The 27,750-nt window shown below is 46.1% G+C and overlaps 1 protein-coding gene across 1 annotated transcript; it reads right to left on the bottom strand.

Moving 5' to 3' along the window:
• Nucleotides 1-12,264: 12,264 nt before the first annotated feature.
• LOC136751472 (involucrin) lies at nt 12,265-25,297 on the bottom strand. Its single transcript, XM_066707115.1, has 7 exons — nt 24,066-25,297; nt 20,461-20,557; nt 17,440-17,496; nt 17,075-17,274; nt 15,637-16,723; nt 15,222-15,389; nt 12,265-14,973 (listed from the first exon to the last, which is right to left on the bottom strand). Exons 1-6 carry the CDS (start codon nt 24,123-24,125, stop codon nt 15,241-15,243), a joined length of 1,650 nt encoding a protein of 549 aa, XP_066563212.1. The 5' UTR covers nt 24,126-25,297; the 3' UTR covers nt 12,265-14,973; nt 15,222-15,240.
• Nucleotides 25,298-27,750: the final 2,453 nt, after the last annotated feature.

The raw sequence follows: 27,750 nt of genomic DNA, 5'->3' as shown, positions 1-27,750 counted from the left end.
AAACAAACGTGATTAAAGCAAAACTGCTAACCAACATAAAAGTCAAATACATTGAAAATAACTGAAAATGCATTGGACAAAATAAAGAAACAATTAAAAAGGTAAAAATAAAAAACAAACAAAAAAGGTCTAATGCATTTAAAATTAAATCCAAAACGGACAATGTATTTGACAAAAAAAATAGAACAAAACTAAACCAAAAAACCCCTAAACAATTAATGATTTAAAAACAACTAAATCTTTAAAAACAGTTAAGATTCATTTTAAAAGTCATTTTAAAAACAATCATCCATAAAATGGTTAAAAGATCTTGGACTCGGGCTCCAGCAGGGGGAACTGACCGTCCCCGGAGGTGGGTCCCATCATGGGATACTGAGCTCCCCCAGATCTTGTATATGCCAGTTCTTATAGGCTTCCTCCTTGCCCCTCTGATGGACCTCCAGATTGACGTAGTCCCTCACGAGCACCATGCCCCTCCGCACGATGACAATCGGGTCCAGCTCCTGCTTATTGAATAGACAGATATTCCGTTCCACAGGGCCTGCTTCACTGCGCAGACGACACGCCACCAGCACCTCAGGGTGGAAGATGTTAATCCCCTGGCAGGACCGTACAAGATCTGCTGGGCGGTCGCCCGCTCAGGAACGGCAAACCTGTGGAGGAAGGAGGCAATCTCTAAAGATGTGAGCCTCCGTCTCCTTCCCCAGGCAACCCTTATAGGGGCAGGTGTCATAAGGAGCTATGCCTTACTGGAAAGTGTATGTACAATACATAGGGGGCAATTTTACCCCAACAGGAGACAAGCCTGCTTCTGCCATGCCCTGGGTCCTGGCATAAGCCTCCCCTCTCCCGGCTAGGGTGGCTATTGCCAGATGGTCCCAGGTGGCCCTCAGTTCCTCAAGGAGGTCAGGCAGCAGCGGGAGTGCCCATGTGGGCCCGTTGCAAACGATGACCCTCTCAAACCTGGAGCACCGCGGGGCAGGATCAGGGTGCCAGGGGAGCTGAAGAGACTGCACAGCCCTCTGGATTACCGCCCAGAACCCCAGGTCCGCAGGACGGATGTCCACGCTCAACAGAGGAGGAGGGGTGGGACCCAAAGACAGGCGGTCCTCCTCCCAGGTGGCCTGCCTACTGGCCTCATCCTGGGATGGGGTACATAGACTCCCCTCGGGCTCCAGTGGCATGGTGTGAGCCGGCAGTGGAGTGTCATGGTGTGGGGAGGGCGGCACCTGTTATGCTGCCTGTGCTGCCTGCGTGGCCAGGAGAGTGCAGAATTGGTCCATCCTGCTCTTTAGGCCGGTGGACCTCCAGGCGCGCCGTAGTGGACCCGGAAGTCGTGGCCAAATCGTGCCCGCTGTCGGTGCTCAGACAAACGGGGCGTAGGACCTCCCCACTCCAGGCAGGCAAGGTGCGTCAGCTGCAAGTGGCACAGTGGCGGGGGCAAGAGGAGATCATTTGCCGAGCGCACATGCGCATGCACAGAGAAACATGCAGCAGAGGCACCAGTCAGTGTTTGCACCAGAGGCACACAACAACTGAAACGGCTCGCCACCGTAAGTGCGTCTACACCCGGCAACGTTTATGTACATGGGGGCACTGCAACAGCAACCAAACACAGTCTTGCTGTTGCCAGACTGAATGCTGTGTATGCTGAGCACCAGGTGCTGGATACAAGCGCCACGTAGGCGCGTAGGCTTAACCATACCATGTGCCGGGGTTTCCAGGGACACCGGGTGATGCGGAGTCCGGGGTCCAAGGGGGCCGAGCATAGTAGACCACTAGCCGTAGTGGGATCTAAAACCAAGGCCTACACGCATGGATGGGGAAGGCTAGCAGTGCCCGTTCTCAGCGAACCGAGAGAGCGAGATCTCCTACAGCCACAGCTGCAGGCTGTAGTGCGGGAGTAAACCTGCGGAGGAGCACCTCACATGGGTGAGAGCTCTTACGACACACCGAGGGTCAGGCTCGGCATCCAATTCTCGGATTTTACTGCCGCTGCTAGCGCTCCTGCTGTGGAGGAAAAAGCCCTGTGGACAAAAATCCAACACAGCAAGCAGTCGGAATATTTAAGGCACTATATAAACATGACTATTATTTTTAAAGTGTGCTATTTGTAGCCAAAACTGAAACCGAAAGTGCACCGGAGCCCTGGAGCACGAATGGAACAGAGTTGGATTAGCTATCAATAATAACTAATATGAGACAAATAGGCACAGACAATAATAAACAGTGATGAACAACACAGCCATGAAGCCAACCAACCGAATAATAATTGTTAAATAACAATAAAGGTCTAATGCAGAGACAAGACACGGAGAGCTTACGTTCTCGAGTCCAGCGAAGAGGCAAAAGAGGATGAACCTGCGCTGACATCACGTTTTATAGAACGGGAAGTGGGAAGGGACCTGTTCTGAGTGATGTGCGCAGGGGCCAATGGCAGCTTTGATAGAGTGACATTTCAATCGGGTTCCTACAGAAGTGTGCAGAACCCCCCCCCCCCCCCCCTTGGGCAGTGTTTCCAACCTGAAAGATAACTACTGTGGCAATGCTTTACAAACCTGATCATACTGGCAACAGATCTCATTCACCCTCTCAGTGTTCCGGTCACAGGGGACTCTGTACACTTGTTTCATTCTTACGTCATGTTTTTGAAGAACGTGGTCTATGGTTGCTATTCTGACTGTAGGTATGTTGGCAAATGTTTGATCATCTTTGTTTTTGGCAATGTTTTCCTTGTTTTCCTGAACCATGTCCACTATTGCAGTTTCTTGTTCTTCTGAGAAGAGTCACTGACCGCCACCTCCACGTGCTCTTCTCTGAATTCTAGAAAAGCAAAATCTTTCTTGGTATTTACAGCACTAGAACAGATAGTTGTCCAGCAAGATTATATAATCAAATATCTTGATTTACAGTAATATACTGTAATGTAATTTGCTTTGTACATTGGAACCAATAGAATTGTTTCACAAGTTTCCAAAGCAAGAGGTTTATTTACCGGTTGTCCCTCTTGAAGATTCGGATGATTGAGCTCACAGTAGATCTGGACAGATTTGGCTGAACATGTTGACCAGCTTCAGCCATGGTCATGGTTTATGAAATGGTCAACTATTGTTGTTCGAATCTCATCAGATATGGCTCCTGGTCTTGTTCCTCTCTGACGGCCTCATCCACCTCTTCCTCCTCTCAAGAGTATCCTTCCTCTCCCTGTCCCAGCTTCCATTGGGTACCAATAGCCCACTACCCATTTTATAGTGTTGATTGACCAATAATGATTGGCAAATTTAGAACTTTGCACCCTAGCATTTGCTGATGAACACAACTGCAACTAATTAGCTTCAATTTTTCACATGGTGTTACCCGTGCATTTTGTATTATTTGAAAGTAAAACCACCCAAAGAAAATTTGAGAAGCAACTACTTCAGTATAAAAAATACAGTCAGTGATAAATAAAGCAATAAGTTCAAAAAGTGAAAGGAACCCATAATTAAGTAATAATACTTAATGATGCCCCGCTCATGACACTGGCACATGGTTTTACCATAGTGTGAAGAAAACACTTATAAGTGCATTTTGTATTCATTGATGGAATTTGTATGTACAGTTTTGCAGAATAATGTCAAGGATGTGCTATCAAAGTGCAAAGGCAAGGAAATTATGAAAAGCTCTGTAAATGGATTTATGGATTTGATCATTTCTTTTATGCTGTAGATACTCATGTCACCCTTTTAGGAAAATGCTTGTACGCAATTGAGGAAAACTGTACTTAATAGCCTGCTGTTGTGTGTAGTAGACTTCGCGCCCTGCTGCACACCTGTTGCTGTTTGCTCCCTGAATAATCAATTTGCTTATACCCGAGTGTGTCCATGGTGCATTATCTGAGATCTTGTTGAACCTGCACGGGGAAATGGGTGATAATGAGGTCCCCCTCCTCTAGGTAGACTAATTTGGGGTGGCGTGGTCAATTGGTTATTCATTGCGCACACATCCCTTGTGGCACTGTCACACCTACCTCTGTGTCTCTCTGACAAGTTTGCTTCTATTACTCTCCACACACAGGAGTCCTCATCTGTGACCTTTTTATCAACACTAAAGAGCTGATTGCAAACTGAACACTTACACAAATAGTGTTTGGACATAAGAAAAGTGAATGTAATCAATGGTCATTGAGCTTATCTTGTTGTACAGTGTTTCTTTTCATTTGCAACACAAGAGACAAGGACCCAGTTGTGGTGCGTGGTAGACGTGCTCAGACAAGTGTAGGTCAGATACCGGCAGGACAGGGCAATCAAGACAAGAAGACGTGGTCATGGTCACAGGCAAGGGTCGGGCGATCAGGCAAAAGGAGCAATGAGGAAAGTCCAAAGTCATAGTCGGTAGGTCAGGCAAGGAATCCAGGGAATAAGGCAATAACAAGGCACGGGGAGTAACACTTGGAGATGTAGTAGTAAAACTGACAAAACTCTGCATTGACTGGGAATGAGTGAAGGGTTTAAATGTGGAGCAGAGAAACAAGGGAATGGGAGCAGGGGGTGATCACAGAAGTGCACAAGGATTCCAGGAATGTTAATTGAATGATTGAAGGGAGCTGGGAGAAGTGACTGATAAGGAAGGGTGATGGTGACTTCTAGTGGGGGAAAATGGAAGTGCTAGATGGTAGCCATGACCCCCCCTCCATGATCGGCCGTAGCCGAACTGGGCCGGACACAGCGAGGACGGCCATGGGGCCGAGGAGCAGGTGCAGCGGGATGGGCAGAATGGAACTCAGAAATGAGGGAAGGGTCAAAGACATCGGAGGCTGGAACCCAGGATTGCTCCTCCAGACCGTATCCCTCCCAGTCCACCAGGTACTGCAGTCTCCCCCGGAGGCGACGGGCGTGGAGCAGGGAGCGCACTGCATAAGCAGGACCATCATCCAGATCCAGAGGAGGGGGAGGAGGAGGAGCAGGAGAAGAGGCAGGTTGAGCAGGAGCAGGCGAGGGATCCGACACCACCGGCTTCAGGAGGGAGACGTGGAAAGTTGGGGCGATCCGGTAGTGTGGGGGTAACTGCAGGCGGTAGGTGACCGGATTGACCTGGTGCAGAACCCAGAACGGACCAATGTACCTGAGTTTTTTGGAGGGGAGCCTCATCTTGATGTCCTGAGTGGACAGCCAAACCTCCTGTCCCATCAGATATGGAGGTACTGTAGATGCGGAACACCTGGTTAAACAGCATCTCCGCCGTCTCAAGCACAGTGGGGAGTCCCTTGAGAGGAATGAGCCAGCAGCCCTTGGAGAACCGGTCAATGGCCACCAGGATGATGGTGTAGCCCTGGGATTTGGGGAGATCCGTGATGAAATCCATGGCAATGTGGGACCAGGGACGGTGAGGGACAGGAAGCGGCTGAAGCAGACCGGTGGGGTGGTGTCTCGAGGCTTTGGACTGCGCGCAGGTGGAGCAGGCGCCGACGAACCTGGTGACGTCACACACTAAACCGGGCCACCAGAATGTCCCCCGAACCAGGGTGATGGTGCAGTTGACACCTGGGTGACCGGAGGCAGGAGTGGCGTGGATCCAGCGGGACGTAGGTCCGGCTTGCTGAACAGATGGAAGGAGCCAGATTAGAGGCGAGTCCGCGCTGGATCTGGTACCAGATGCTCCACTGAATGGCAGCCAGAATGCAGTGGGGAGACAGGATGGATTCCACAGACTGTGGAGCAGGAGAAGAGTCAAACTGGCGAGCGAGGGAGTCCGCCTTGACGCTCTTCGATCCCGGGAGGTAGGTTAAAGTGAAGTGGAAATGGGGGAAGAAGAGCATGCAGCGTGCCTGGCGGGTGTTGAGGCGCTTCGCTGACCTGATGTACTCCAGGTTCCGTTGGTCAGTCAGAACTAGGAGGGGATGCGCAGCACCCTGCAGCCAGTTTCTCCACTCCTCGAAAGACAGCTTTAGAGGAGCTCACAGTTGCCGATGTCATAATTGCACTTCGCCGGTGACAGCTTGCGGGAGAAGAAAGTGCAGGGGTGCAGCTTGGGTGGCTGTCCGTGGTGCTGGGAAAGCACAGCCCCCATTCCGGACTCAGAGGCATCCACCTCCATGACGAACGGCAGAGAGGGGTCTAGGTGCCTGAGGATGGGGGCTGTTGTGAACAGAGTCTTGAGGCGGGCGAATGCGGCAGTGGCGGAGTCTGTCTAGGTGAAAGTCCAGGGTGATGCCTTTAATAGAGATGTCAGTGGAGAGGCAACAGTGCTGAAGTAAATCGCCTATAAAAGTTTGCAAAGCCCAGGAAGCACTGCAGCTCCTTCACAGTGTGGGGCTGAGGCTAGTTGTTGACAGTGCTCACCATCTCCAGGTCCATATGCACACCACTGGCATCAATGATGTAGTTGAGGAAACTCACACGCTGGCGGTGGAACTCACATTTTTCTGCCTTGATGTAAAGCCCGTTGCTCAGCAGACACTGGAGCACCTGGCACACCTGGGAAACGTGCTCGGAGAGGGAGGAGGAGTAAATCAGGATGTCACCGATGACAAACCAATGCAGGAATGATCTCAGTGCCTCATTCACGAATGCCTAGAAAACAGAAGGGGCATTAGCGACACCGAATTGCATGACGAGGTATTTGTAATGTCCGGAGTGTGTAATGAACGTTGTCTTCCATTCATCCCCCTCTCGAATACAGATGAGGTTGTAGGCGCTGCACAGGTCTAGTTTGGTGAAGTAGCAGGCTCCTCTCAGTTGCTCCAGAGCGGCAGGCACTAAGAGCAGTAGGTACCGGTACTTCACCATCACTGCATTGAGCCCCCTGTAGTTGATGCAGGGCCGAAGACTGCCATTCTTCTTCGAGACGGAAAAGAAGCTGGCGGCGGCTTGTGACATGGACAGATGGATGATTCCCAGGTCCAGAGCCTCCTTGATGTACTCCTCCATGGCCTGGGTCTCCAGGATAGAGAGGGGGTAAACGTGCCCTCTGGGAGGAGAGGTGCCCGAAAGGAGGTCAATGGCACAGTCCCCGGGCCGGTGCGGTGGCAAACGAGAAGCCTGGGTCTTGCTGAACACCGCCGCCAGGTCTGTGTATTCAGCGGGGATCTGTTTCAGCACAGAGAGAAGGGGGCTCTCTATGTGTGTCACCCTGCACGGGTGAGACAGGCACCAGGAAAAACAGCTCTGCCCCCAGGATATTATGTCCCCATCAGTTCAGGATATGACTGGGTTGTAGTGGAGCAGAGAAACAAGATATGAGGTGCAGGGCAAATGGGAGCAGGGGGTGATCACAGAAGTGCACAAGGGATCCAGGAGTGTTAATTGAATGATTGAAGGGAGCTGGGAGAAATGACTGCTAAGGAAGGGTGATGGTGACATCTAGTGGGGGAAAGTGGAAGTGCTAGATGGTAGCCATTACATCGATATCAATCAATCAATCGTAGTTTGCTAGCCAATCAGCAGTGAGTATTTACAACTTATGAAGCAGATGCCTTTATTTAAAAACATAATGCAGTAATGGAAATTGGATTATTAATTTGTTGTTGTTGTTGTTGTATTTAGTGTATGTCTCTACCTGATGCAATAAACATAAAAACACAAATGTACAGACTCATATACACTCACCTAAAGGATTATTAGGAACACCTGTTCAATTTCTCATTAATGAAATTATCTAACCAACCAATCACATGGCAGTTGCTTCAATGCATTTAGGGGTGTGGTCCTGGTCAAGACAATCTCCTGAACTCCAAACTGAATGTCTGAATGGGAAAGAAAGGTGATTTAAGCAATTTTGAGCGTGGCATGGTTGTTGGTGCCAGACGGGCCGGTCTGAGTATTTCACAATCTGCTCAGTTACTGGGATTTTCACGCACAACCATTTCTAGGGTTTACAAAGAATGGTGTGAAAAGGGAAAAACATCCAGTATGCGGCAGTCCTGTGGGCGAAAATGCCTTGTTGATGCTAGAGGTCAGAGGAGAATGGGCCGACTGATTCAAGCTGATAGAAGAGCAACTTTGACTGAAATAACCACTCGTTACAACCGAGGTATGCAGCAAAGCATTTGTGAAGCCACAACACGTACAACCTTGAGGCGGATGGGCTACAACAGCAGAAGACCCCACCGGGTACCACTCATCTCCACTACAAATAGGAAAAAGAGGCTACAATTTGCACAAGCTCACCAAAATTGGACAGTTGAAGACTGGAAAAATGTTGCCTGGTCTGATGAGTCTCGATTTCTGTTGAGACATTCAGATGGTAGAGTCAGAATTTGGCGTAAACAGAATGAGAACATGGATCCATCATGCCTTGTTACCACTGTGCAGGCTGGTGGTGGTGGTGTAATGGTGTGGGGGATGTTTTCTTGGCACACTTTAGGCCCCTTAGTGCCAATTGGGCATCGTTTAAATGCCATGGCCTACCTGAGCATTGTTTCTGACCATGTCCATCCCTTTATGACCACCATGTACCCATCCTCTGATGGCTACTTCCAGCAGGATAATGCACCATGTCACAAAGGTCGAATCATTTCAAATTGGTTTCTTGAACATGACAATGAGTTCACTGTACTAAACTGGCCCCCACAGTCACCAGATCTCAACCCAATAGAGCATCTTTGGGATGTGGTGGAACGGGAGCTTCGTGCCCTGGATGTGCATCCCACAAATCTCCATCAACTGCAAGATGCTATCCTATCAATATGGGCCAACATTTCTAAAGAATGCTTTCAGCACCTTGTTGAATCAATGCCACGTAGAATTAAGGCAGTTCTGAAGGCGAAAGGGGGTCAAACACAGTATTAGTATGGTGTTCCTAATAATCCTTTAGGTGAGTGTACATACATACATATATTTGCGGTCAACAACTGTTTAATTCTTGTGTGTAAATCACCCTGGATAAGGGCGTCTTCTAATAAATAAACAACAGTAAACAAGAATACATGAATAAACAAATTGTAAGAAAAGCAATGCCGGTGATGTCGGGTCTGATGACCTGCCTTACAACAGGCCTACAAGTCCTCAGTCCAGCCTCTCTCAGCCTATTGTGGGCAGTCTTAGCACTGATGGAGGGATTGTGCGTTTCTGGTGTAACTCGGGCAGTTGTTGTTGCCATCCTGTACCTGTCCTGCAGGTGTGATATTTGGATGTACTGATCCTGTGCAGGTGTTGTTACACATGATCTGCCACTGCGAGGACGATCAGCTTCCTGTCTCCCTGTAGCGCTGTCTTAGGCGTCTCACAGTACGGACATTGCAATTTATTGCCTGGCCACATCTGCAGTCCTCATGCCTCCTTGCAGCATGCCTAAGGCACGTTCATGCAGATGAGCAGGGACCCTGGGCACCTTTTTTTGGGGGTGTTTTTCAGAGTCAGTAGAAAGGTCTCTTTAGTGTCCTAAGTTTTTATAACTGTGACCTTAATTGCCTACCGTCTGTAAGCTGTTAGTGTCTTAACAACCGTTCCACAGGTCCATGTTCATTAATTGTTTATGGTTCATTGAACAAGCATGGAAAACATTGTTTAAACCCTTTACAATAAAGATCTGTAAAGTTATTTGGATTTTGACAAAATTATCTTTAAAATACAGTGTCCTGAAAAAGGGACGTTTCTTTTTTGCTTAGGTTTACTTAGGTTATGTATGACCGGCGATCGCCACTGGAGGGGGTTTGCATGTTGTGCGGGAGGTTTGCTTTGGGGATGAGGTTTCTGGTTCCTTATTCTGGATTAGGGCTATCTGCACACTGCACATCTCCAGTCTCTCATTATTTGTCCTGTTTTTTAGGTATTATCTGTTACATGGCCCTCTGTCTGAGGTCTGTTACACAATGACTGAGTAAATCAGTAATACACTATTCAATCGGTATGTAACAATGATAATGAAATAATTATTACATTAACAATAAAATATAACAACGGCAATAAAGAATAATTTTCTCAACAAAAAAGATGAACTATTAGAATCACTGGCTTTCTACAGTAATGTACCCCTCAGTGGCTATTGTGTCCCTCAGGCTGTGGCAGCTGTATACTGGGCTGCCAGTGATATGCAGATGGTCTCCTCTCCTAGGAGGATTGTGACTTTTTTGGAGTCTGAAAGGTTTGAACATGTCTTGCAGATCTCTCTTAGTTTGGGGGTAAAATTGTGTTTTTGTATTTGTCACATTTCACAATGAAGTGCAGCTCTATCTCGCCCTCTCAGAGTTGGGCAGCCAGGTCTTCCAATGCCAGCTGATCTCGATGGCCAGGCTGTGCTCACTAGACCTGTGTTTGGTCAGGATATTTGTGTTTTTTATTTGTTATTTTACTCAGGTATTCTGCCAATGTGTAGTGTCTTTTAGGGCCCGATAGCACTGCAGTTTACTTTGCTGTTGTGTGTTTTCCAGTGGGTGATGTCATTGTCTTTGTGCTGTGTGATAATTTGGTTTACTATGATTGTGTGTGTTTGTGTGATGCTGTCCTGAGGCTGGTTGGTGTCAGTGTGTGTCAGGGCAGTGTTTCTTTACCAGCTGGCTGAGGGGACTCTTCTCTGGTTTCAGGTCTTGGCATTGCAGGGCCTTGTGGTGGTAGGAGTGTGGGGTGCAGTTTTTTAAATGTAACCTGAATTTAATTTGCTCTTTTTTTAATACTAATTAATAGGGGATATTGGCCAAATTCTGACCTGCATGCATTGTTCAGCATTTCCATTTGTAATTGTAGAACATTATTGCAGATTGCAGATCTCTGCTGTAGAAATCATTGGGCTGAATTACTGATTCACAAATTGTGAGCCAAATCTTAATAGGATTTTTTATATTATTCATTCCCTTAATGGCATAGAAAGCCCTGCACCCATGCACACCATGTTGAAGCTTCCTGTCGAGCTGAGTGTGAGGCCTAGATAGGTGTATGGGGAAGTGTTCCATGGTGCCGTTAATCTGAAGTCTGTTCTTTTTCTGAAATATCATACTTTGGGTTTTGTTGATGTTTACTGCCAGGACCTAGGTCTGACAGGACTGCTACATCAGGACCAGGTGCATAGAGACCATGTGCATACAGCAGGAACTTAATTTCTGTATCATGGAGGGTGAGGCTGGGACATGCAGACTGCTCCAACACTTTGGCCAATTCATTGATGTAAATATTAAACAGTACTGGGCTCAGGTTGCAGCCCTGCCTCACCCCACACACCCTTGTGTGAAGAACATACTCTCTCTCTCTGTCTCTCTCTCACTTAGACAATGGGATAAGATCCATATCTCTCAGTAGCAGCTCTTTCCTGTTATTTTAATATCCTGATGTTTTAATATTGATGTGTGTGTGTGTGTGTTATTGTATGCATGTCATGGGTGTGCATGTGTCTGGGTGACTGCCTGTGTGATGTCTATGATGGTGTCTGTGTTTGTGATTGTGTATGTGTGTGAATCTGTGTGTCTGTGTTTGTGATTGTGTGTCTGTGTTTCTGTGTGTTTCTGTGTGTCTATATCTGTGATTGTGTGTGTATGTCTGTGTCGGTGATTGTATGTGTGCATGCATGTTTGTGACTGTGGATTGTGTGTGTGTGTATATATGCATCTGTTTGTCTGTGTTTGTGATTTTGTGTCTGTGTTTCAGTGTGTGTGTGTCTCTGTGTGGATGTCTGTGTGGATGTATCTCTCTCGATGAGTCTGAATGCATGTTCGTGTTTCCCTATGCCTGTCCATCTTCAGGAATCACCACAGCATCTATTTTCTATAAGTAAAAGCAATCAGAAGTCAATCACTTACAGACCATAATATCCAAAATCATCACACAAATTCAACACCAATTGCATCCTTAATACCCCCACACAGTCCTGCTCTCCTCCTCTGCTATTCAATCTGTTTGGCAATCCCTTCTCACCTGCCCCCACCCCTGCCTCTCCCTCCTCTTATAGAATCTTAATTTGAATTGAATAATTTAAATGAATTGAGAGATGGTCTGTACTATATATCCCTCTGTGTGGATGTTGGATGATAGTGTCGGCCAATATTGCCTCCCCTTTCAGACCGCCCCCCCCCCCTTGCAGGTTGCTGTTAAATGTGGTGCCCAGGTGCTGTGTGTTTTTGCCAGGCAGCTGTGAGTAGGCACAACACCCCCTCCCAAGTTCCTTCTTACTTTAAATACGCAGACTGCATCGACAAGGATTACAGCCCTGATACAAACACACACTCTGTCTCTCTCTCTTACACACACAGTCTCACAAACTCTCTCATACACACAGTCTCTCACATACACTCTCAAACACACACATACTCAAGCACACACACACACCCTCACAAACTCACACACACAGACACCCCTCCTGTGTATCGTTATATAAATTTATTATGACAAAATAACATTAATAACAATAATAATAATAATTACATTTTGATACCTTAAATAATTTAAATAGGAAAAGCGATACAGTTCACACACACAAGGAGAGCAGACGTTGAATACAATACAGTGTGTACAGAGTGGAAACTGTCTGTTGTGCACTTGAGATCTCAATAGGAGAGATCCTACAGAGCTATACCTTCTTTCCGTGCCTCCTTATGTAAGGGTTACTCTGCTGTCCTGGTCTGTTTTCCTATAGCAGTGGTTCCCAGACACCAGTCTGTAGCCTATTTGGCATCTTTGCTGTAGCCCAATATCATCCTGCACCCCCTCTCCCATTCATCTCAAACCCACATTCCAAAACATCCCTTCAACAGTAAGAGAATTTTTTTCCTCTGTTGGAGTGCCTGCGCATGGGTTTTATATGCACTACATTGTGTGGGTCTGTGATACTTCAACACCACAAACAGCCAGGAACCAGTGGAAAAAAAGTTTGGGAACCACTGAACTATAGTATAGCACAGTTTTTGCATTGGAATATGTACACCAGATATGTGTGAGTGTGTGTATAAATATATGTGTGTGTGTGTGTGTGTGTGTATATATATATATATATATATATATATATATATATATATAGCATACATACACACTTATACAGACATACAGGGTGATGTGAAAGCCACTATGCTGTTGCATATGCTTATTTATCCAGTTAAATGACAGGTGTTCTTTCTGACCTACTGAGGTTAACTTCATTCCCCCTGTGATCTTCAGCGCACACACATTCAAGCTGCTAGCTAATCGGAGCGGAGGCATCGTCAGCCTTCACCAATCACAGAGCTAGAAAAACGCCACAGTATAACTCTCGAGTTCCAAATACCCGCCCCCGACACAATCTCCAATGTCCCGTCATGGGTGGTGTGTTTTTCTTCCCCAACAAAAAACCTTCCCCTTCACCCCTACTCAGACATAAGAAGGCAAATGTATTAATAAAAATGTGCAACGGTATAGAGTTTCACTTCACCCTCTCTAGACATTGGCTTTTACAAGAGGCTGTATTCCCCCAAACAGTGTAATAAATAGTAACAACAATCAGGATTTGAAAGCAATAATTTGGGCTTTCTGAGATTAAAATCAATGATTTTTTTTTCATCCCTGAGCCCGCAATCCATTTTGTTTTATTATTATTTCTTTTTGTACAAGCACAGAAAACTGTCTTATCAATTACTGGTGTACAGTGCATCACCCTCCAACACACACACAGTCACACACTCACACATTCTCACACACACACAGCCCCTTTTGAAGAAGGAAGTCCCAAAAATAACAGTATAGCTCCAGTGTTTTCCTGTTGTGCAAGCGATAATTATATTACGTAACCAACACAAAATACAAAAACAAATTAAAAAACATGAAGGATGAGACTTTGATATCAGTTTGCAGTATTGGTATCTGTATTGGTATTTGGTATCAGTTATCAGTAGTACTTGACTTTTACCTGAAGTTAGTAGTAGATCCCTGCTCCTGGTCACCACGTTACCAGACTTTCCTGCCTATTCAGGGAGAACTGTGGGCCAATGTTAAATCCCCCTGCTGGGGCCAACATTTAACATTGTACACTTCCACCTCTGGGCCCTTGACCCATTATAATGCACAGAATTCAAATATCCCCATTGCACTGTGTTTTAGACTGAATCCCTCCCTCGCTGAGTCCAGTCCTGTAGTATCAACACTACTGCCGTACTCTACAGTGTCTCTCCAGGACCAGGACTGGAGAACCTACTGTACTGGCTTATACTGTGTCTCTCCAGAACCAGAGCTGGAGACCCTGTAGTACTGTACTGTAGCTTTCGAGGACCAATGAAGCAATGCAGTGCAGTGGAAATGGAAGACCCAGTGTGCTACATTAGTATCTGCAGTTATACTAGATGCTCCTATAAATTCCCAGTCTCTCGATCCAGTCCAGAGAAGATCCCCATCAAGATTTGATCTGGCCCGAGTCCTCTGCACCCTTTGTCTCTGCAGTCCAAAGAAATCCAGTGGGAGGCCCTTTGTGCTCTCCCCTTATTGGTTCACACTCCCCAAGAAAAGTAGGGGACCATTTTTATGAGGGTTGCAGTGCTCCAGCCTCCAATCACTCCAGCAGCAAGGGAGCATGTATGCTCTACTGCAGTGACTGATGGGACTTTGTAGTTCATTGGGCACTGTAATTCCTTCACAGAGAAATATATTTTTGTTTCCCAGTTAAATTTGGTGAATTTCCTGTGTTTTAGTGCAGTTTCTGTCTTTTTCGTTTCTGCTCTTCAAAGCTACCAGTCTTTCCCCAGTAGAATAAATCAGTTACTATTAGTACTATTATTACTATTGATGTTGTCAATATTATTATCATAATATTATATTACAAAATTGTTACAAAAATAATAATAAAATTATAGTAAAAATATTATTATTATTAATAAAAATAATAATAATATATAAAAATATATTTTACAAAGCCACTGCTGATAGAAAAACATATGTACAGAACAACAACAATAATAATAATAATATTAACAATAGTCATATTACGATTGTCATATGTCTCTCCCTTGTTGGCATCCATTTTAGACGTCTCAGGCAACTCTGGACGCCCGTAGGGATTGAAAGACCCCTGTGCAAATGTGCCACGTGGTGCTGTACGTGCAAGACCCTGCAAAAGAGAGAGAAAGATGACTTAGTTGAAATGGCGATCTAATATTAAAAGACCTAGACATAGTGAGGCACAGGGACTGACAGAGAGACCCACCAACACACACACATGCACCCACAGTAACTGACACACATTCCCTCTCTTCCAGCTTCATTCCCCCTCCCACTCCCTTTCCCTCTCCCTCACTCCCAGTAACGCCATCTCTCTCACACTCCCTCTGCCACCCTCTCTGTGTCTCCTAGTCTCACCATATCTCTGTCTCTTTCTCTACACCAGCATTGCTCTCAGTGCAGCTTTGCTCAGGCTGTGTTTGTATTTCCTGGGCTTCCTCTTCTTGTTGGGGCGTCGGAGGCGTTGCCGGGGGGGTGGGGGGGTCATGGGGGGCGCTGTTGATCGGGCGAGGGGGGAAGCTGTCACTGAAAGAGAAAGACAGAAAGAGAAAGATATGCATAAATGATGACTGATATAAACAGGTAAACACACACAGAATGATAAAGACATAGACAGAGAGGGAGACAGGAAAATAAGTATACAGGTTGACAGACACAGACAGAGAGAGAGAGAGAAATAGGCAGACACTGACAGATGGAAAAACAGAGAGAACAGAGTCAGACAGAAAAGTAGAGAGACAGACTCATGCAAGACATGGGGGTGGGGGGTTACCTGGCTTTTGGGTTGTAGGTTGGTGGATCTGTGGTTGTTGCTGTTGTTGCAGATTATGTTGCTGTTTCTCTGTGTGCTGTGGGTGGTGACTCTGGTTGTGGTGCTGTTGCTCTGTGTGCTGTGGGTGGTGACTCTGGTTGTGGTGCTGTTGCTGCATCTCTGTGTGCTGTGGGTGGTGACTCTGGTTGTGTCGCTGTTGCAATGTCTCTGTTTGATGTTGCTGTGTCTCTGTGTGCTCTGCATGGCGGCTCTGGTTGTGGTGCTGTTGCTGATGTTCCAGATTATGTTGTTGTTTCTCTGTGTGATATTGCTGTAGGTGGTGGCTTTGGTTGTATGACTGTTGCTGTGTCTCTGTGTGATATTGCTGTTGCTCTGTGTTCTGTGGGTGGTGGCTCTGGTTGTGGTGCTTTTGCTGTGTCTCTGTGTGCTGTGGGTGGTGAGTCTGGTTGTGGTGCTGTTGCTGTGTCTCTGTGTTCTGTGGGTGGTGGCTCTGGTTGTGGTGATGTTGCTGTGTCTCTGTGTGCTGTGGGTGGTGGGTCTGGTTGTGGTGCTGTTGCTGTGTCTCTGTGTGTTGTGGGTGGTGACTCTGGTTGTTGTGGTGCTGTTGCTGTGTCTCTGTGTGCTGTGGGTGGTGACTCTGGTTGTGGTGCTGTTGCTGATGTTGCATATTATGTTGCTGTTGCTCTTCTGCTAACTGTGCTTGTTGCTGTACATGAAGTTGCTGTTTCTCTTGTGTCGACTGCGCTGGGTGAATCCGCCCTTGTTGCTGTTGGTTGTGTAGCTTCAGGTTGTGTTGCTGTTGCAGTTGCTGTTTGCAGTTGTGCTCCTCCTCGTGTTGCTGTTTACATTTCTCCTCCTGCTGTTTCAGTTGCTGTTTTTGTTTCTGCTCCTCTTCCTCCTGTGTCTGTCTGTGCTGTTGTTGAGAGTAGGGGTCCCCAGGGGTCTCTTTCGGGGGCTCCCGTGGGGGGACCCTGGGGTGGGCGGTGAGGGAAGTGATGGGCTCGCATCGACAGGCCGTGTGGTCCTCCACCACCACCACGGCCTTATTGTAGCGTGTGCGCCTGTTCACGTACTCAATCTTCATCACCTGAGCACACAGGGGAACAGAGCATTTACTGAACTGAACATACACATACACACAGAGTGCTTACTGCACTGAACATACACACGGAGCGCTTACTGCGCTGAACACACACACACACAGTGCTTACTGCACTGAATATATACACAGAGCACTTACTGCACTGAATATACACATAGAGCGCTTACTGCACTGAACATACACACACACACACACACAGAGTACTTACTACACTGAACATGCACACAGAGCGCTTACTGCACTGAACATACACACAGAGTGCTTACTGCACTGAAGATACACACAGAGCACACATATACATGATACCCTTTCACTCAAACACACACTGTGACTGACCTGTAGGTGGCGTGTGAGGGTGGCAGTAGGCAGGCACTGCTGGGACCGGGAGGTGCAGCAGCCGGAGCAGCGTTGTACCTCCACACAAGGTGGCCACACCAGGAAATGGGCGTGGCTGCGGTCCACCATGCCCCGTGTGACAGAGAGCACCTCCGTCCGCACCTTACACTGCGCCTGCACTGCAGGTTGGGGCTCTAAGTCTGAGAGAGAGTGAGGGGGTTGAGAGAATGAGAGAGAGTTAAAGAAGGTTTCAGGGAGAGAGTGAAATGAAGGAGAGAGAGAGAGAGAAGGGGCTTAGAGAGAGAGGAAAAGTATTGGGTGAGCAAGAGAGGAGGAGGGAGAAAAAGAGGGATGGAGAGACTCACCTAGACTCCGAGGCAGGCGGCTGAAAGAGTTGTTGGATAGGCTGTCTGTGTCCTCCTCTGAGAGTGTAAGAAAGAGAGACAGAGATGAGATACAATGACTCCTGCAGCCAGGGTGTCACACTGCAGTCCTCTAGTCCAGATCAGTTTAGTCCAGGCAAATCCACATTAGTAATGTCCAGTCCTGCCAAAACTCCCAAAAGCCTCTTTAATTAAATGCCTCAATCACACTCTCTCTCCCTCCCTGTTTCCATAACTCTCTGCCCCTTCCCTGTTTCTTTTCTCGCCTCCTCTCTTTCTCTCTCTCACCCATTAATTTTGACATTCTAACCACAATCCCATACAGCCTCCCTCCCTCTCTCTTTTCCATCTCTCACTGTCTCACTGCACTCTCCCCCCTCGATCATTTGAGTCTCACGGAATAATGTATTACCATGTGTGGGTGAGTGTGACTGTGTGTGTGCGTGACTGTGTATGTATGTGTGTGTCAGTATGTGTGAGAGTGTGTTGGTGCATACACACACAAGTGTGTGTGTGTATGTCTGTGTGTAGGTGTGTGTCCCATTCCAAAAATTAAACATTGTTTCTGAATACAAAGGAAATTGTTGTAGAGGAACAATCAGTACTATTTTTAAACCGCTGATTTATGAAGTGAGCAGAACAGTGAGTGCGTGTGTGAGTGCGTATGAGTGTGTATGTGTGTATGTGAGAGAGAATGTGTGTTTGTGTGTGTGTGAGAGACTGTGTGTGCGTGATGGAAAATGTGTGTGTGTGCGTGTGTGTGTGTGTGTGTGTGTGTGTGTGAGAGAGAGAGAGACTATGTGCCTCTGGACTCCAGGGCTCAATTGAAGCAGACAATATGTTCCTATTGTGCGAGTGAGGGTGTGGTGCAGCAGTATATACAGTCTGCAGAACAATGCTGTGACCTTGTCTGGGGCTGTAGCCTTGAGCTCAGAGCCAGGCTGGGAGGACTGGACTGGGCAGACTGGGAGGACTGGACTGGGTAGTGTGTAAGTGTGTCTCAGTGTGTCAATACAGTCAGGGAAAAAAGTATTTGATCCCCTGCTGATTTTGTACGTTTGCCCACTGACAAAGAAATGATCAGTCTATAATTGTAATGGTAGGTGTATTTTAACAGTGAGAGACAGAATAACAACAAAAAAATCCAGAAAAACGCATTTCAAAAAAGTTATAAATTGATTTGCATGTTAATGAGGGAAATAAGTATTTGATCCCCTATCAATCAGCAAGATTTCTGGCTCCCAGGTGTCTTTTATACAGGTAACGAGCTGAGATTATGAGCACTCTCTTAAAGGGAGAGCTCCTAATCTCAGCTCGTTACCTGTATAAAAGACACCTGTCCACAGAAGCAATCAATCAATCAGATTCCAAACTCTCCACCATGGCCAAAGAGCAAAGAGCTGTCCAAGGATGTCAGGGACAAGATTGTAGACCTACACAAGGCTGGAATGGGCTACAAGACCATCGCCAAGCAGCTTGGTGAGAAGGTGACAACAGTTGGTGCGATTATTCACAAATGGAAGAAACACAAAATAACTGTCAGTCTCCCTCGGTCTGGGGCTCCATGCAAGGTCTCACCTCGTGGAGTTTCAATGATCATGAGAACGGTGAGGAATCAGCCCAGAACTACAGGGGAGGATCTTGTTAATGATCTCAAGGCAGCTGGGACCATAGTCACCAAGAAAACAATTGGTAACACACTACGCCATGAAGGACTGAAATCCTGCAGTGCCCGCAAGGTTCCCCTGCTCAAGAAAGCACATGTACAGGCCCGTCTGAAGTTTGCCAATGAACATCTGAATGATTCAGAGGAGAACTGGGTGAAAGTGTTGTGGTCAGATGAGACCAAAATCGAGCTCTTTGGCATCAACCCAACTCGCCGTGTTTGGAGGAGGGGGAATGCTGCCTATGACCCCAAGAACACCATCCCCACCGCATCAAAGGGACGATGAACGGGGCCATGTACCTTCAAATCTTGGGTGAGAACCTCCTTTCCTCAGCCAGGGCATTGAAAATGGGTCGTGGATGGGTATTCCAGCATGACAATGACCCAAAACACACAGCCAAGGCAACAAAGGAGTGGCTCAAGAAGAAGCACATTAAGGTCCTGGAGTGGCCTAGCCAGTCTCCAGACCTTAATCCCATAGAAAATCTGTAGAGGGAGCTGAAGGTTCGAGTTGCCAAACGTCAGCCTCGAAACCTTAATGACTTGGAGAGGATCTGCAAAGAGGAGTGGGACAAAATCCCTCCTGAGATGTGTGCAACCTGGTGGCCAACTACAAGAAACGTCTGACCTCTGTGATTGCCAACAAGGGTTTTGCCACCAAGTACTAAGTCGAAGGGGTCAAATACTTATTTCACTCATTAACATGCGTTTTTCTGGATTTTTTTGTTGTTATTCTGTCTCTCACTGTTAAAATACACCTACCATTAAAATTATAGACTGATAATTTCTTTGTCAGTGGGCAAACGTACAAAATCAGCAGGGGATCAAATACTTTTTTCCCTCACTGTAGGTGCGTTTACACTGCCATTTCTGATGCTTGACCGGCTCAAGTTCCGGCATGTACTGCGGTGGCAGACAAACACCCTTCGCATCAATGGAGCAGATAAGAGAACACTTCCCTACTTCCCTTATTATAAATAAAATATTGTTTAAATTAACATTAAATGGCTTGTTATTTGATGTAAGCAAAAATATATAATATAAACAATATTCAAGTGCGTTGGTTTTACTTCTTAGAATAATTCATAATGAGATAAAGCGACAGTTTTTTATATAGCTCTGTGTTGTAAAGGACTAAATTAATATATGCATAGAATGAAGCCTGGACTTGCTAGTGTGCATGCGAAGACCCCTGTGGTAGCTGAAAGTTTATCCTGATCAAATGGCAGTGTAGACATGACACTACTAATCCTGTGTAAGCATGTCAGTGTGTGTCATTGTATCTCATTGCATCTTAATGAGTGTGTCAGTGCCCCAGTGTGTCAGTACAGATTTACCTACGGAGTCAGTCAGCAGGAGGCGCTGCAAGTCCTCTATGGAACCGATTGAGCTGCTCCTCACCAGCTGCACCAGGGACAGGGGCAGAGGCTCCCCCTGAGAGAGAGAGAGAGAGAGAGAGAGATGTTAAATGCATAACTTGTGTATTTATTGTTCCCATGGCCTGATCCTGAACACTGGGCCTGTCTGTCTGTTACTGAAAAGCTTCTAAGCAACGAGTCTCCTGTAGGTGGACTTCCTGTCAGCCACCATATCAATCGCAGCTCGTGATGCAAGAGGTACAGGAAACCCCTCCTCGTCACCACAACAACGACAAACAACCCCTTTGACAACAAAAGCATCAATACAGGAACTGACTCCTCTCCAAACCACAGCCTGACTCTCTCTCCAGACTGGAGCTAGTGCTGTATGGACTATAGTATAGTATAGTATAGTATAGTATCGCCCTGGATAAGGGCATGTCCTAATAAATAAATAATAATAATAATAATAATAATAATAATAGTAGTAGTATAGGGGCAAAGACTGGAGCCACACAGCACTGACTCCAGTCTGGGCCCCTATACTATACTATACTATACTATACTATACTATACTATACTATACTATAGTACACACAGCACTGGCTCCAGTCTGGCCCATATACTATACTATACTACAGTCCAGACTGCACTGTGGGGACTAAAGTAATATATAAATTACAAGCAGTACTCCCCCTGGCAGCTCCACTAACTCCCATGGGCCCCCTAGCCCCCCTCCACCCCACCCCTGAGACACAGTGCCTGTACTTGTTCAGGATTTATATGCCGCACACCCCCCCCTTCCTTATGCTGATAACCAGACTGTATGTGACACCTGTTGCTATAATTTAACAAGATCCCTCTGTTCCCCCAGGATTCCCATAAACTGAACAGAGATAGAACAGCCACGATAAAGAGGTAAGATGCTCAGACCACACACAGGTACACTCTGTCTGTTTTTCTTTTTCTTTTTCTTTTCTTCTTCCTTTTCAGTCAGCATATCAGTCAGTCAGTGTATCAGTCAGTGACACACACCCATCCACTCTCACACTCAAGCACCCCCCACCCCCGGACTCTCTCTCTCCCTCTCTGTCAATCTCTCCCTCTCCCCTCCTCCCTCTCTACCCTGTGTCCTTTGCTGGGGGCTGCATGCAGCACAGAACTCAGGAATGTCAAGTGCATGAGATTGAGGGGAGAGAGGTGAGCTGTAATGACAGATAATTACCACTCTGTCTGAGAGCACATGCATTCCACGGCCTACCAGCCTGCCAGCACCCCCCCTTCCCAACCCTTCCCCTAGTAATTCCACTCTGAGCTCTTAATTAGTTAATTGGGAACCATTATGTGCTCATTTGGTCTAATTCACTCAACTCCCTGTAAATATGTGTGTGTGTCCATGTGCATGAATGTGAATGTGAGTGTGTTTGAGTGTGCAAGTGTGTGTATGTTTTCCTAAGCACTATTTGTGTTTGATTTTCAGGGCCAAGACCAAGCCAGCACTGTGTGGAGTATAGTATAGTATTGTTTAGTATAGGGGACAAACTGGAGTCAGTGCTAAAATAATAATATTAAAATGTATTATATTGATATGTTACACTAGAGTACTTGGTTGGATAGACAGAGTAAAAAAGTTTATTTGGATTCCAAGTGAACAGGGGAGTCTGAATAGGAGGAGAGGAGGAGGTTTCTCACAGGCCTTTGAGCAATGTCTTACAGCTTGATCTGGCAATTATCCAGTGCAGTAAAAGAGTCAGGGAGAGAGATGAGAGACGAGAGGGAGAAGGAGTTAGTGGTCTCTGTGCCGTCACTCTCCCACAGACATGTAGTGCCAGGTGGATTAAATATAGGGGAAACCAGGTAGGTAATCCCCCATCTATCTCAGTCCAACAGGGAGCGTCATCTTTTACTTTCCTTTGCTTTTACCATCACCCTCCTCTCCTTTCTGACCACTGTCAGTGTCATGCAATTTCTCATTCTCACTCACTCACTCCACAGAATCCAGTTTATTGAGTCTGCAGTTTTCAGTTGCATTCCAGTCAGTAACCCTAAAGATGACAAGCCCAGTCAGTGACTCTGCAGCAGTCCAGTCCAGTCCAGTCACTGACTCTGCACCAGTCCAGTCAAGTCCAGACTCTCAAGTGACTCTCCAACAGCAATACAGTCAGTAGAGTCCAGTTATAATTAGTAAGTAAGTCAGTTGCTTAAGATAAAAACATGTATTATTATTATTATTATTAATAATAATAATAATTATAATAGTAGTAGTAGTAGTAGTAGTAGTAGTAGTAGTAGATCCCAACAGCAGATACAGTGTAACATAATGGAATTCTCTTATAGGGAACCAGTCCAAAGAATACATTGAACTGTGGTCAGTGACAGTAGACAGCACAGGTGTGGTCAGTCTGCCAGTCAGTAAGGACCTATTAACTTTCGATGGGTGTCTGGAGCCTGCTGTTTGTATGGTCAGCGTCTGGGGACAAAATCCTCTACAAACCCCGCCAGAATCCCCTATAAACAAACATACACATACTGACTGCAACCAGGGTCGGACCAACGTCTTTGGAATTTGTCCCAGATTACTGTATTCCTGTATTACAGATTCTGCAGCAACTCCGTTATATAAGAAGGCCTGAGAGAAGGGATAAAGAGTGTGTGTGTGTGTGTGTGTGTGTGTGTGTGTGTGTCAAGGGAGGAGAATAGGCGTCAGGATACTTGACAGCGCGCCGTCTCCCCATTAAACGTGGAGTGTGTTTGAGCACGTTGTTATTGTTACACAGTCTGTTGGCTCGTGTGTGCAGTACGCGGGGGGGTTCGGGACGCGACACGAGAGCTGCCGCAGTTAGCACACTGGTGGCAATTAGCACCGGAATTATGCTGTCAGCAGCACAGTGAAATATAGCCCAAGAGGTTTGTACATTCCGTAACAATACTATACCACACAATAGTGGTAGCTTGCAGATGTTTTATATATATATATATATATATATATATATATATTCTATTCTAAGTACCGTAGGATTATTCTAGCGATTTGCACCTGGCGCTCTCTCAGTCTGACAGACATACGTGCATACCTATTAGGATAACTTACACAATTTATTCAGTTGATGGTAGATAGGTGGATGTTTTGCATCAACTCGAAGGGATTCTGCCTGTATCTGCAATTCTACCTGAAATCCAGAACTCTAATGCCAGTAGGATTTATATGTATATGTGTGTGTGTGTGTGTGTGTGTGTGTGTGTGAGAGAGTGCTCGTCTATGTATTTCTTCCAAGGCCCACACACACCCATTACCATGTGCCGAGGGGCAGAGCTGAAAGGGGTGGAAGAGAGAAAGGTAGACGGACAAGAAAGTGGCAGAAAATATCGGGGTAGGAAAATAAGCCAGCTGGAAGAAAATTCCACTTTGGCAGAGGAACACTGGATAAGAAATACATTTAAAAAATACTGAATGGTGGACAAAGAAAGAGAAGAGAATGAGAACAAATCGCGAGAAACGGACAGAAAGACGGACACGCTTCAGAAACACACGCACAGCCAGCCACATGTTCACACAGAGAAGAGGGACAGAACCCGTGCCTCACCTCGGCGCTGACGAGCAGCAGGCGCACCGCCACCGCCACTAGCAGAGCCCAAGAGCGCATGGTGCCGCGCAGCTTCCAGACCCCGGCGGTAGGCTGAGCATCAGAGAGCCGCCGCACTGAGCTCAGCACTGCGCCCGGGGGACAGCGGCGGTCAGAGGGGCGCCACAGGACGGAGCAGGAGGAGTCGTGAGAGTAGTGGATCGGGGTCGGGTCCGCAGCAGTCTCCCAGGATTTATCCGCAAACTGTTCGCACTCGGTTGTGATCTCAGTTCCAGGGGGTTATTTCACAAAACACCGTGGGTCCAGGCAGACGGGAGTTCCCGAGATCCCAGTGAGACGCCACAGTCTATCTAAAGCCCATTGTAGTAGAAACCACAGATAAATAAGTCCCGTTCTTACAAGAGGTTTATTCTCAGGTAGCGCCCCAAAAATGTTAAATTAAATACAGGGGGGTGGGGGGGACTCCCCAAAGATTTAAACTTCACACAAAGAAAAGGTCACAAACACTTTTCGGTTAGGAGGACGATGACATATTCCCGTTGCAGAGTCTGTGCGTGTGATAGACTTATCCCATTCAAAGTCTAGTAATAGAATATTTTTGTGTGTATATATGTATACAAAATAAATAATATTCCTTTAGGTGCGCTGGAAGATTCCAAGTGAAGAAACTCCTATTAAGAAAATGTTTAATGATTATATGATCAGAAAGTATGCTATCCAGTTACGCTTTTTTCAATGGATAAAATAGCTTCCCCGGTATCTTCGACGATGATGTTCAATGTTCCGTAGTATGTCTTTGCTGGAGAAGTCATTTATTTATAATAATAATAATAATAATAATAATAATAATAATAATAACTAACAAATACGTCGTTATGAGCGTGGCAAGAACAACGAGACCCCCCTTGGAAAGTCTTATAAATGCACCAACTAAGGACACAGAACACAACTGAAGAAAACGAATAAATAACTACCTTAAAAATAATAAAATATATAAATTCATACGTTCTTAATCGAATGACCCGTTAGTACAACTGTATGGCTCTAAGCTAACGGCGCTCTCCCCAGTTCAACGTATTGAGAATTGTCTATTAAGAGTCCTGTCCTGCCGCCCTAATACAGTGCGACGCTACTGGCCAATACTGCAGCAAAAGTCGCCTTCAAACTTCCTTGAATCTGATCGGTTGTATCCCAGGTTGTCAGCGCCGCACGGCAGGGTGGCTTTGAAAACACGGACTGGTGCAGTGTGTTGTTTTGCTCTGGGAACTCGCCTGTGTTTCTATTATCCGCCTACACGCCCCCTTTGAGGGATGGTCGTGTTGCCCTTATATGTGAATAAGGGGGTGGGAGTTTAAAGAAGAGCAGCCGGGAGGAGGGGTAAGGGGGGAGATTGGTTAGCTAAGACGCAATCGTGAGTCCGTAACTATGCTTAAGCAGTGCGCTTAAAGGCGAAGTTTGCTGAAGTAGAGTGAGTCGCGTCGGCCTGCTTAGAATAGAGCTAATAAGAATGTCGGTGGCTGAGGTGCAAAACCAAAAGCAAAACACACAAACAAAAATAAATAAAAACAAACTTCCGTGGAGACACGTCATGTTTGAGACCCTTGCTCATAAATACACAGGACGTCTGTTGATCTTAATTGTATTGTGCACTGATTTTATTTGACTGTATGATGTCATGCTTTTGAAAAATTGTACTACTTATAAAACTATGCTACATTAAGAAGGAGAAGAAGAAGAAATCATAAATATTCCATCTTAGGCCGAGTTTCCTGGCCTGGTTTCACATGGAGAATAGGCAGGATCTCCTGCCACTGTCAAACAAGGGGGCATTGGGGGCAGCACACACATACACACACACTTGACTACAAGGCAATCTAGAGTAGCCAGTCACCCACCTCCTCAAATGTCTTTGGAGAGGTGGGAGAGATGGGAACCCTACAGAGAGAACCCAGGCAGACCCATGGGGTAGAGCATGCCCACTCCACACAGGCAGACACACCCAAGAAACCCTAGAATTGAACCCGGGTGCCCAAGAGCTAGGAGGCACCAGTCCAGCACCAAACACTGTGCCACCAACACAAGTGCATCTGGGGTAAAAATTATAGCTTTTGCTATGAGGCTCTAATCTGTGTGTCAATCTCCTTGTTTTGTTTTGAAAGAGAGAGGATTTTAACACAAAATTTTCTTCATTATCACCGCAAAATGGGATGAACTTGACTGTGCATGTGTGTTTGTTTGTGTGTTTGGGTGTGACTGGGTGGATGAGTATGTTCATGTTTGGATGTGACTGTGTGGATGTGTTGTATATGTATCTGTGAGATTGTGTGTGTGCGTAGGTTTGTGTGTGTCTGTGTGTGTGTAGGTGTGTATGAGTGTGTGTGTAAATGTATCATTGATTTATAACTTTCCGAAGCACAAGACTCAAACCACACTAATTAATTAACACTCTGCCTCTCCTCCACCCCCTCTTTAGAAACCACATGAAGGAGTGAAGCAAGGGATGAGGAGGAGAGATGGAGGGGGGTTGCAAAGTGCTCACAGAAGTACTGCTCTGGACACAGCTGTGGAGAGATGGATACTAAGACTAATACTCAGACAAAGACAGTACAGAGAAGTATAGACAGAAAGAAGTGAAAATTAAGAGAATGAAGGATAGTTAGAAAGACACAACCGTGCAAGCTGGATATATATATATATATATATATATATATATATATACACTCACCTAAAGGATTATTAGGAACACCTGTTCAATTTCTCATTAATGCAATTATCTAACCAACCAATCACATGGTAGTTGCTTCAATGCATTTAGGGGTGTGGTCCTGGTCAAGACAATCTCCTGAACTCCAAACTGAACGTCTGGATGGGAAAGAAAGGTGATTTAAGCAATTTTGAGCGTGGCATGGTTGTTGGTGCCAGGTCTGAGTATTTCACAATCTGCTCAGTTACTGGGATTTTCACGCACAACCATTTCTAGGGTTTACAAAGAATGGTGTGAAAAGGGAAAAACATCCAGTATGCGGCAGTCCTGTGGGCGAAAATGCCTTGTTGATGCTAGAGGTCAGAGGAGAATGGGCCGACTGATTCAAGCTGATAGAAGAGCAACTTTGACTGAAATAACCACTCGTTACAACCGAGGTATGCAGCAAAGCATTTGTGAAGCCACAACACGTACAACCTTGAGGCGGATGGGCTACAACAGCAGAAGACCCCACCGGGTACCACTCATCTCCACTACAAATAGGAAAAAGAGGCTACAATTTGCACAAGCTCACCAAAATTGGACAGTTGAAGACTGGAAAAATGTTGCCTGGTCTGATGAGTCTCGATTTCTGTTGAGACATTCAGATGGTAGAGTCAGAATTTGGCATAAACAGAATGAGAACATGGATCCATCATGCCTTGTTACCACTGTGCAGGCTGGTGGTGGTGGTGTAATGGTGTGGGGGATGTTTTCTTGGCACACTTTAGGCCCCTTAGTGCCAATTGGGCATCGTTTAAATGCCACGGCCTACCTGAGCATTGTTTCTGACCATGTCCATCCCTTTATGACCACCATGTACCCATCCTCTGATGGCTACTTCCAGCAGGATAATGCACCATGTCACAAAGGTCGAATCATTTCAAATTGGTTTCTTGAACATGACAATGAGTTCACTGTACTAAACTGGCCCCCACAGTC

The sequence above is a fragment of the Amia ocellicauda genome, chromosome 6 (genome assembly GCF_036373705.1).
Source record: "Amia ocellicauda isolate fAmiCal2 chromosome 6, fAmiCal2.hap1, whole genome shotgun sequence".
NCBI lineage: Eukaryota > Metazoa > Chordata > Actinopteri > Amiiformes > Amiidae > Amia > Amia ocellicauda.
This window is presented reverse-complemented; position numbering and strand designations above follow the sequence as displayed.

Excerpts from the sequence above, each read along its gene's own strand:
- LOC136751472 (XM_066707115.1), bottom strand. The coding sequence starts at position 24,125 with ATGCGCTCTTGGGCTCTGCTAGTGGCGGTGGCGGTGCGCCTGCTGCTC. Across the intron at positions 20,558-24,065 it reads TGCTGCTCGTCAGCGCCGAG|GGGGAGCCTCTGCCCCTGTC; the intron begins GTGAGGCACGGG and ends TCTCTCTCTCAG. Across the intron at positions 17,497-20,460 it reads CCTGCTGACTGACTCCGTAG|AGGAGGACACAGACAGCCTA; the intron begins GTAAATCTGTAC and ends TTACACTCTCAG.